General features: G+C 34.9%; 1 protein-coding gene across 7 annotated transcripts in view; it reads left to right on the top strand.

The window, feature by feature from the left end:
- RBBP8 (RB binding protein 8, endonuclease) overlaps positions 1-12203 on the top strand; it is a 106050-nt gene that overhangs the window by 32152 nt on the left and 61695 nt on the right. For all 7 annotated transcript variants that reach the window (XM_078060520.1, XM_078060514.1, XM_078060515.1 and 4 more), the window contains 2 exons: positions 3745-3787; positions 11957-12052. In XM_078060520.1, the coding sequence (XP_077916646.1) occupies positions 3745-3787; positions 11957-12052 (139 nt within the window). The remainder of the gene's footprint in view (positions 1-3744; positions 3788-11956; positions 12053-12203) is intronic.

Raw genomic sequence — 12203 nt, 5'->3', positions numbered from 1 at the left:
ATTAGGCCCTTGCAGAAATACTAGTGGTAATATTTTGGTAGAAATTAAATTACTTGAGCTATATACATAAAGCCACTATTTGTCAAGAAAGGTGTTATCAGGCTTATTTAAAACCATAAGTAACCTGTTTTAAAGTGACAGTATGTACACTCTGTATGGGTTCGGGGTAGAGAACTAAAGTAAAAAAATTAACATAGCAGTGATTTTTATTTTGTTTATAATGAATTCTTGCCTCATTTCTGTGCGTATGGGCCCTTAATTGTTTCATTTCCTCCAATATGTTTGCCAGTGTAGGGTTAATTTGTAGTACAGCGCTTACTTAGTCTTGTGAATGCTGTTTCCTCAATAGGTATCTCAGGTTGCCAGTGTTACAATCCCAAATGCTTTGCTGAACAGACTGCCTGTTCATACAGGAGCTGCATTGTTGTATAGCCTCATTCCTTCCGATGGGTGTGGAGCAGGATTAAAGCACACTTTATAGGGGTTCTAATTGTAGATGCCTAATTGACTTGATGAATAGCAAATGCTAAAATTTAAACACACACACATACACATACACACATAAACCTGTTTCAGGGCTGATCTGCGTGACAGAACAAATGCCTCACAGGTGTTGAATGCTTACAAGATAAAAGAGTACTCTTTCCATATTTCCCAAGAATTCTCTTTTGATGTTTATATGGATTTTCTATCTCATTGTTTCTTTTCTTAAAATGGTCATGGCAAGAATCCATTTCATGTTTGGCTACACTGAATTTTAGAAGTCAGCTAAAATTAAAAATAAAATCTATCAATGAGTAAATTTTCACACACTTTGGGAAGAAAAGAGAGTGAAAAACTGCTGACTTTAGTCTTTAGCCTAGTCAGGTCATAAGTTCTTTTCTTAATTCTTCAGGAATGATTTGATGCTTTACTAAGTACCTTCAAGTTCTCATGAGTTTGTTGTTAACCTGAATTTGACGGATGGAAAAGATTTAAAAAAAAAAAATCATAAAAGTTTTAATTCTTAACATTAAAATATTTTCCTTTATTATGTTTTATATTTTAACAGTTTCCCAACTCTTAGGGCAGATCTTTTTCCATAAATTTTTCTTAGCTTTTTATTTTGAGCTTATTGTAGGTTCACATGAAATTGTAAGAAATAAGACAACTGTCCTGTACTCTTTTTTTTTTTTTTAAAGATTTTATTTATTTATTTGACAAAGAGAGAGAGTGAGAGCAGGAACACAAGCGGGGGAGTGGGAGAGGGAGAAGCAGGCTTCCCGCCGAGCAGGGAGCCCGATGCGGGGCTCGATCCCAGGACCCTGGGATCATGACCTGAGCTGAAGGCAGACGCTTAACGACTGAGCCACCCAGGCGCCCCTGTCCTGTACTCTTTACCCAGTTTCCCACGATGGTAGCATACTTTATAGCTGTAGTGCCATAGCACAACCAAGAAATGGACATAGATACAACTGATCAACCTTATTCAGATTCCTCTTATTTTATATGCACTCACTTGTAAACGTGTGCACGGTGTTTTCTATGCAGTGTAATCACATAGATTCCTGTGACTACCACCAAAGATCCCTTACACCAGTTTCTTAAGTTCCTGACCCCCTTTCTACCACCCCAACCCCTCCAATTTGTGGCTACCCATAATCTGTTCTTTATAATTTTTTCCTTTCAAGAATGTTATGTAAGTAGAATCACATAGGATGTACTCTTTGAGATTGACTTTTTTTTCAGCCAGCATAATTTCCTTGGAAACCATCCAAGTTGTTGCATATATCAATAGTCCATTCCTTTTTATTGCTGAATAGTGCATGTGCCATGAGTATGCACCAGTTTTTTTTTTCTTTTTAACAGTTCACCTGTTGAAGGACACATGGGTTGTTTCTAGTTTTTGGCTATTATTAATAAAGCTGCTGTGAACATTTGATTATAACTGTTTTCACTATTCATAATACTTGTTTATTCAAATTTTAGGCTGTAAAAATAAGGGTAAAATTGTATCATACCAGTTGGACATTTCCTAGAGGTGAAACTTGAGAAATAGGGCCAAAGTCTAACGCAAAAAAAATTGTCCAGGGCCTTTATTTTTCTATAACATCTAGATTTCCTGGCAACACATCATTACTACTTGGTGTAATAAGAAGAGGTGACTTTCCCTTCAGTATTTATATGACTTTTAACCTTCAGCACCATGGAAGGGGATTGGTGGGGAAATGTATAAGTTTTTTAAAACTTTTATTTGTCTAAATGATATTGTTCAAAAGCTTGTCCTAAATTAAACCGATAATGAAAAGTCCTGTTCTTAAAAATGACAAATTTATTAATGTTTCTATATATATTACATGGAAAGCTTTTCGAAATGTGTAACTTATTAGAATCGATAAACTACCAAAGGCAAATATTAAACCTTTGGTTTTTCAAAAATTAGTTAATACCTATTTATTGGGGACTAAACCTACCCCAAATAAAAGAAATTCTTGAGTAGATATAGAACTTCAAAACTTGCTAAGCGTTATTTTTAAAAGTAAAATAAAATATCCACAATTGAGAAAATTGTAGAAAAGTAAAAAAGATTGATTTAGGAATCAAAAAAAGAAGCTTTCCTCCCTTTGTGATAATCTTATTGCAGAAAATAGAGGTCACAGAGAAAATAGAAAACTAAATAGTCTAGTGTTGCTAAATAGACATTTCTTTTTACTTAATGATCTTAATAACTGTATTATTCTAAAAAACAAGTGTTTATATCATATTTTACTTAAACATATCCCTATTTTAAGCAGTTTTATTGCTGTAAATTGTTCAGTATTCTTTGTGACTATGAGTTTCTCTACGGTTTGGATTATATTCTTAGGTTAGAATCCAAGAAATGAGATCTTGATGAAAGAGTCCTATTACATGTTTCTAAATTGCTTTCCAAAAGAATTGTATCAATTTGTAATATCTCCAGCAAAGTATAGGAATATAGTTTTACAACACTTTTATCAACATATTGGGTATTACAATCTTCATAATTTTGCTAAGTAATTGTTTTGGTTTGAATTTACAGTTAGTTGCTAGTAATGTTGGATAGATTTTCATATTTGTTTAATGACTGTTTTTCTCCTTTTGTTAATTATTGTTTCTAAAAATTAGAAATGTCATCCTATTTTGTTCATATCCTTCCTTGCAGTTTCAGTGCCCTTCAGCCTGCTTTCTTCATTATAACTACCTGAATCCCATAGGCAGTGGTCTTCTCTTATGTTTCGTGTCAGACTCAATTAAAATTAAAAATACATATAACCGCTATCTTGAGTGTCCTTTGTTAAGAACTTTAGCATTAGCAGTTTTGCTCCTCGTCCCAAGACTTCCTGCCGTAATCTATTTTAATCCCAAAAGACTTGAGCCTACATAAGCACAATTGCTGTTAGCAAATGCATAGGCTATGTCAGAACATAGACCTTCGTTTATAGTAAACCTCTAATTATATGCTTGCCCCTGCTATTATAAAGGAAGTAACTCACTTTAGGTAGAGAAAATTTTATTCTACTTAGCTGTCACAGACTAAAAGCGGTAATGTTGCAGATATACTTTTGTGACCTCAGGGTACAAGTAAGGGAAATACACTCTCCAAACTAATGGCACCTGGCTCATTATTCAGAGCCCAGAGTCGAGTGACTTAATAGTGTAGCATTAGACTCATAAACTCAGATCAACTGCTTTAGAGATGGTAAATGTATAAATAAAATACGTGGGTTTTTTTTTCTTTTTCAGGTTTACAAGTAAAAGTAACCAAACTGAAAAAGGAACGAATTTTGTAAGTATTAGTATGTAACACTGATTTCTTATTTTTAAAGTAATTGATACTGATGTCCTATTTGACCTCAGTGTTTTATTTATAAGAAATTAGCTTTACAGCGTGGACCTTAGATAGTTGACAATGATTTTTTCAGAATTCTAAGGTAGAAAGACTAATTTAATTTTGAGTATATCCTTAGTTAATATTTGCTTGTTTTACATTTTAATATAATTTTTATACATGCACACATATAAATGGATGTATATGTATATATAATTTTTTTTCCATAAAGTATTTATTAAGATGAGAACTGGTCTATACATTCATTTTGATCTGTTAATATCATTCTTTTCTCAACTGTGATTAACACCTGGAATTTAAGATATTGCAAGAGGGGAAGAGAATAATTCTGGGATTTCTGAACTGATATAAGAAATGGGAACAAATGAGATCCCTTTATTTAACCAGTTTGAAATTACCAAAGGTTCCCCTGAATTATTTTGGTTATTTTTTTTTTTTTGAAAGATTTTATTTATTTATTTGACAGAGAGAGACACAGCGAGAGAGGGAACACAAGCAGGGGGAGTGGGAGAGGGAGAAGCAGGCTTCCCGCTGAGCAGGTAGCCCGATGCGGGGCTCGATCCCGGGACCCTGGGATCATGACCTGAGCCAAAGGCAGACGCTTAACGACTGAGCCACCCAGGCGCCCCTTATTTTGGTTATTAAGCCTAGAATCAGATCTGATTTTCTAAGTCAGAAGCAGATTTTATCCATGGTTCTTTAGGGCTTCCACATTCAGGAATCTGAAGCAGATGGCATCATAGAATATTATTGCTCATAACAAAAATTAATATTGTGACTAATAACGCATTTGCATTGTGGTATATACATACCAATGGGCCTCAGTTACTTCATATTTCTAAAGTTTCCAGGGCTCTAACCAAAAGCTGGAATTAATAGCCACCCAACAAAACACACCCAGTTGTTTTTCTCCATTATAATCTGAAAATGAAAATTGGAAAGTTTTCTTTCACACCCATCATGTATGGGAAATGACTTAGATTCAAAAATATAAAATCATAAATTTTTAAGACAGGGTTTTTTTGAAGAATGATTTTATGATGCTATTTAATTAGCAACACTTTTAAGTGCTTTGTATTATTGAGAGTGTACATATTCCTGCCTTACAGGTGTCATTTTAAATATCCTAACCATAGAATAATCCATTTCTCTGTTTCTTATGTTTACTTCCAGCAATTGAGAGATGTTTCTTAACTTAGAAATTAAGCCTTTTCTGAATAGTACACTTAGGGTGTGTATCTTATTAGTTAGGATTTTGCAAAGTTCTCAAAGTATCTCCCCATGAGATACTTACTAATTACAAAGGGCAAAATTATAATATTACAACAGAGAAACCAGGCAGAATTCATCTCAATTAAACTACCAAAGTTAACTAGAAATCAGATGTGTCAGTCTCATGTACCTCCTGATTTGATGCACTAAGAAGAGCACAACATTACTCCTATGGTATTCTTACCAAAAATGCATAGCCCGTATTTTATCATGGGGAAACATAAAAAAACCCAAGTTGAAGGACAGTCAGAGTAATTGGCCAGTACTTTTCAAAGATGTCAAGATTGTGAAAGACAAAGAAAGATGGACAGACTATCACAGATGGAAGGAGACATGACATTAAATGCAATGTAGGGTCCTGGATTAGATCCTGGACCAGAAAAATGACATTAGAGGGACAATTGGAAAAATTTGAATAAGGTCTGTAGATTAGTTAACAGTATTGTATCAGGGGCGCCTGGGTGGCTCAGTCGTTGAGCATCTTCCTTTGGCTCAGGTCATGATCCCAGGGTCCTGGGATCGAGTCCCACATTGTGCTCCCTGCTCAGGGGGGAGCCTGCTTCTCCCTCTCCCACTCCCGCTGCTTGTGTTCCTTCTCTCGCTGTCTCTCTCTCTGTCAAATAAATAAATAAAATCTTTAAAAAAAATTTTTTTAAAAACAGTATTGTATCAATGTTCATTTCTTGATGTTCACAGTTGTATTATGGTTATGCAAGATGTTAACATTTTGAGAAGTTGAGTGATAGATATACAGGTACTCTGTTCTCTGTTTATAACTTGTTTATAATAAATCTGAAATTATTTTAAGATGAAACATTTAAAAAATGAAAAAAAATTAACATTCATCCCCTGAGTCTAGAGAGATCAGCTTCTCTTCAAGCAGCTGTTGGATATTGAAGAAATTCAATATTCTTTTAGCAAGGAATGAGAAAGAAATGGCTGTTGGATAGGTGACCAAAAATGTCACTAGTTAGACTAGTCCTACTCCTACAGTTCAGAGTGAATTGCAGCTCTGAGGGCATGATTTCCTTTTATGGCACAAATTACCTTTTGTTTCTGTGGGCAATAGGGATTTCAAAAACTCGCCAGCCTTTTAATGTACTTTAATTTGTATTGATGGTATCACCTTACGTTTATGTATGTCAGAATTATCTGCATAGTTGCAGAAGAAAACTCTATATGTAAATTCCTATGATAAAAGTTATTCCAAAAATACTGAAACTGTGTCAGTTGGATGAGAAAAACAGGATCATTTTCTTGGTTAATAAGTAAAATTTCTCTTTTTTAATCCACTTGAAACCAAAAAGGCGAAACATCTTTGTTTTACTTAGGAATAAATACACTTCTTTTCAATGATGAAAGTATTTTGAGTCATTTGAAATTTAAAATTATGAAGTGTATTTATTCTGTTGTTTTCGTCTTCATTTTTATTTATAGCCCAGCTAGTGTTGGTTGCTACAAACATTGCTAATCAGAAGATAAGTACCATACCAAACTTATTGCCTCTGGCCTTTTTTTTTTTTTTTGAGAGAGAGTGAGAGCGTGCGGGCATGAGCAGGCATGAGCGCACAGGCAGTGCATGAGCAGGGGGCGGGGCAGAGGGAGAGGGAGAGAGAGCATTTTAAGCAGGTTCCACCTCAGGGTGGAGCCCAGCTCTGAACTTGATCTCACCACCCTGAAATCATGACCTGAGCCGAAATCGAGTGAGATGCTTAACTGACTGAGCCACCCAGGCGCCCCACCTCTGCTTTTCCAATACCAAAAGTGTAATGTTTCAGAGTCGATTAGTAGTTAGACAATGAGTTCTTTATATTGTGCCTTGGTTCCGTGTTGATTAATGATCTTGTTAATGCTGGATTAACAACCATTGATTAGAATGACATCCTTTAATCAAAATGTTGGTCACTTTTAAGAAGCAGTACTGAGGGGCGCCTGGGTGGCTCAGTCAGTTAAGCGTCTGCCTTCAGCTCAGGTCATGATCCCGGGGTCCTGGGATTGAGTCCTGAGTCAGGCTCCCTGCTCAGCGGGGAGTCTGCTTCTTCCTCTGCCTGCTGTTCCCCCTGCTTGTGCTCTCTCGCTCTCTCTGTTAAATAAATAAATAAAATCTTAAAAAAAAAAAAAATAAGCAGTACTGAAACCCAGAAATTACCATATTTGCTATTTGACTGCACATTTTAAATTTCATTCACTGCGTGTTTTTAAAGGAATTTAGTTTTATTAAAATGGATTCTTCATGTAGGCCTAGGGATTCTATTTTCTAAAATATTACTATTTTAAATGATAGATTTATAACTACAAGGTAGTATTTCCTCTTAGCTTGAATCAGATTTCCCTGCAACTGAATGATGACACATAATTAGAAGCAATCTAGATTTGCTTATCACGAATGTACTTTTTTATTACAGACTTTTTACACAGAATGTATTTCTCTATACCTATAACCAGCCACATGAAAAACTTCTTAAATTTGTAAATGACTGCCAAATTTTACTTTCTCAAAAATCATCTATAACACTTTTGAATTTTTTTTTAAGATTTTATTTATTTATTTGAGAGAGAGAGAAAGAGAGAACGAGCAGGGGGGGAGAGGGAGAGGGAAAAGCAGACTCCCTTCTGAGCAGGGAGTCTGATGCGGGACTAGATCCCAGGATCCTGGGATCATGACCTGAGTCGAAGGCAGATGCTTAACTGGCTGAGCCACCCAGGCGCCCCACACTTTTGAATTTTAAAGAATGGAAACCCAGCTGGTTTTTCACTAGCTGATAATAATGCCTTACTTCACTTGTAGTTTACAGAGTCATTTGATCCTTTTAGCAACCTTATAATATATATATATTGTGATTGCTTTGTACCTGTGTACGTCAGGTAGCTTGGGGTTGTACATTTTGGAAGCACAGGTAAGTAACTGAATTCCCTTTATTTTTACTGCCTATATTACCATAATCCCCCTATCTCAGTATATTTTACAGTATACAGTTAGGGTGTAAGAACAGTCAGGATGTCTTGTTTCCATATTGTTAGAATAGCTGTATTTATAAGGTCAGGATTCCCTATCTTTAGGGAAGAAGTAATTAGAAGAGGAGTCAATAATTATACCATATTTTGTCCATTACTTGGTTGTTTCAGACCTCTGTTTTGATGATAGTTGTCTCTACACATGGTTAATGCTTTTCTCTTACGTAAATTCATTTATAAAATTAAACATGTAAAAACGTTGACAACTGAATATTATGAGATTGTTTTGAAAAGTTATACTTAAGCTGGGTCCACCTGATTGTTTTTACCTGCTTGTGAACATGGACTACATCTGTTTTTGCCAATGTATATCCATTACTTACCAACCGATTGACTGTCTTAATGGCCAATTAGTGAATCTGATCATCCTATTTATTTGCCTTTCTTTAAAGAAAAATAGTAACTACTTTAATTTCCACTTAGGAAATATAAAGATAAGATTTACCATATTCAGCCATCCAGCTTTATAATAATCAAGATAATTCCCTTTAAAGCTGCCAAGAAGTTTAAAAATTCTAAAGTATAAACTACCCACCTACAAATAAACCCTTCTAAGTTATTTTTTTTTTTTAAGATTTTATTTATTTGAGAGAAAGAGAGCACGAGCAGGGGAAAGGGGCAGAGGCAGAATGAGAAGCGGGCTCCCCTCTCGATCCGAGGACTCCGGGATCATGACCTGAACTGAAGGTAGACACTTAACCAACTGAACCACTCATGTGCCCCTTAAATTATTTTTGAAATTAAGAAATTTTAAAAACTAAAAAAAAAAATCCTGCAGTTGTGCAGGACTGTTCTCATACTTTTAATTCCTTATAAAAAATAAAGTTTATGGAGAGTATAACTTGAACACATAAAATTTTCTCCATTTTCTTTATTCATAGTGGTACCTATGTCTCTCACTACAGTGCTCCTCTATCCCTCCAGTATATGACATTGATTTTAAAGTAATGAGAAGACTGGCATATGTAGTATATGGGTTTGTTATCTATCATTTTACAGTTACATTTTCATATACAAGATTTACCCACTTTTACATGCCAGTTATTATTTACATGCCATTTATTTAAAATGTTCATTTACCAGGGCACTTGGGTGGTTCAGTTGGTTGGGCATCTGCTTTTGGCTCGGGTCATGATCCTGGAGTCCTGGAATTGAGCCCTGTGTCTGGCTCCCCGCTCAGTGGAGAGCCTGCTTCTCCCTCTGCCCCTCACCCCCACTCATCTCTCTCTCTCTCTCTCTCTCTCTCTCAAATAAATAAATAAAACTTTAAAAAAAATAAAATGTTCATTTACCTCAGAAAGACAGAAAGCTACCTACTAGGAAAATGATACTGAGTCTCCAATAAAATGCTGCCTATGGGATGGATACATTGAGCTTATTTTAGATAGGTGAGATTGGTTATTTGTTTTTGTTTTGTTTTGTTATTTAAAGATTTTATTTATTTAAGAGAGAGAGAGAATGAGGTGGGGGGTGGTTGGGGAGAGGGAGAAGCAGACTCCCCACTGAGCAAGAAGTCCACTGCGGGACTCGGTCCCAAGACCCTGGGATCATGACCTGAGCCAAAGGCAGACCGTTAACTGACTGAACCACCCAGGCACCTGAGGTTGGTTATTTGTATAGTAGTAACTAACTTCCTTTGGATGACTAGAGCTATCTTACAATATATTTCACTTTAATTTTTTTGAAAGTGCATGACTGTTTTTTGTATCACTTAGAATTCATCATTTTGCTTTCTTAAGGAATTTGTTAAATTATTCCTGTAATTAGTAGAACCCCGTTATGTTTACCACTGAGTTGACATGAATATTTTGTTAAGTAATTAAGGTTAGTTTTAATTTGAACTTAGGCCATCAGTCTATTTGGTTTTAAAACAAATTCTATTATGTTCTGAATCATTCTAAATAGACAGGAATAGAATATGTAGATGTAGGATAATCAGACATAACATTACTATTACAAAGTTTTCTCTTTTGTTCATAATTTTTTTTTTTTAATTTTATTTATTTATTTATTTGAGACAGAGAGAATGAGAGAGAGAGAGCACATGAGAGGGGTGAGGGTCATAGGGAGAAGCAGGCTCCCTGCCGAGCAGGGAGCCCGATGCGGGACTCGATCCAGGGACTCCAGGATCATGACCTGAGCCGAAGGCAGTCGCTTAACCAACTGAGCCACCCAGGCGCCCTCTTTTGTTCATAATTTAAGAAAAAACATTTTGCTATGAACTTTTCATTCCTTTAGAGAGAGAGAGAGAGAGAGAGTGTGTGTGTGTGTGTGTGTGTGTTTGTGTGTGTGTAATTCTTCAATATATGATCTGGAATGTAATATTTGATTGTTATATTTTTATGATACAGATTAGTTAGATTAAATAATAAATTCAAATGGGTGCTGGCAGCTAACAATCTGTTAATTTAGAAAATGTGTTCAATTTTTCCCCCAAATTTAGATAAGTTCTTAATTTGGTTATATTTGTTTGCAAAGTGGGATCAATGAAAGCTTGGTACTGCCTCTGAATTAAATATATTTCTAGAAGTATTAGACAATCTTTTCTTTAATTAAGTGAGAAACAGCCAAATTAATGAGTTTCAGCTATCACTATATTATTTCCAAAATTTCAAATATCTACATACACTACAGAACTATATGCAGTAGGCTGTTACTCTTAGATGTATTGATTTTTCATTTTTCATTCAATATCAATTATTCCACCAGTATGTACAAAGTACCCTCTATTTTGGGTATCTGACATTTTTACTTGGTTGTTTAACTGTTTTGCTGCCAGTGATATTACATTCTAGCCATTTTGACACAATCGTTTTGACATCTACTTTTTGTAGTGGACTAGTTTGTCATTTGATATTTTAGACCCTTGAGGGGACTGGGGAAGATGTTTCAATCACAGTATTATCTTTTTCATCTTCAAGACCATAGAGAAAATCCCAGTCAAATTTCTAATGGGTTTTCTTAGAATTAAATTATATGCATACTTTATATAATAATGTGATTTTTAAAAATATGATGGAGGGGTAGAATATGACACTACCTTGGAAAGTAATCAGGTAATCTACTAGAAGAAAATTTTAGATGTCTTTGTTTTTTCTTGACTATAAAATCACGATGATAAGCACTTAAATAGAACTTACTAAGTGCTTGTACTGTTCTGCATGCTATACATACATTAGTGTTTAGTCCTTGCAAATGTCTTATTAGAAAGGTATTAATGTATCCACATTTTTTGCGGCACAAAGAGTTAGGTGACTTGCACTAGGTCACACAGCTGATAACTGAGAGCTGAGATTCAAACCTAGGTGTTAGGATATAGGGTTCATGTGCTTCCACTCCACTATTAGCTCTGGCTTAAAAGTAATATCAAATAAGTTTAGGCAATACAGAAATTAATAAGATAGAAAGTATAAATCTCCCCTAGTTGGAATAGAGATGAGTGGAGGTATCTGTTACTTACATTAACAAATGTAGACAAAATAATAAAAAACAATGTACATTTTAATAGCTTTTTTGACAACATTGAGTCAATAATGGCATCAGAATCCACTCCTTCCTCTGTGTTCCAGCATCGTATAATGAATGCCTGGTACTTAGAACAATACCTTCATAGTACATAAAATACTACAGAACAAATTGTAGTATAATTTGAACTGTGATTAACAAGATATTTAAACTATACCTTTGAAGTTATTTATTTTAATACAAGAAATACATGTTATGGTTGAGACCATACTTTGCGGTTCTTATAGTAGAATTATCCTGTTGTGATGATTATCCTATTAAGATTTTTTTAAAAACTTATTTCTTGACTTTTAGAGACGCACAGAGACTAGAGGAATTCTTCACCAAAAATCAACAGCTGAGAGAGCAACAGAAAGTCCTCCATGAAACCATTAAAGTTTTAGAAGATCGGTGAGTCTGGTTCTTGGGTATTCTTGAGTAAGAGGTGATTTCTCCCCTTCATAGAACATTGGTTTTAGTTTATAAACAGTTCTGGGACTAAAAGTGCCCTTTCCCAACCTGATGTCAACTTTGGATAAATACTTTATGAAATTAAGGATAT

This window comes from Halichoerus grypus, chromosome 13 (genome assembly GCF_964656455.1).
Source record: "Halichoerus grypus chromosome 13, mHalGry1.hap1.1, whole genome shotgun sequence".
Lineage (NCBI taxonomy): Eukaryota > Metazoa > Chordata > Mammalia > Carnivora > Phocidae > Halichoerus > Halichoerus grypus.
The sequence above is the reverse complement of the archived record's forward strand: the minus strand, read 5'-3'. Positions and strand labels throughout refer to the sequence as shown.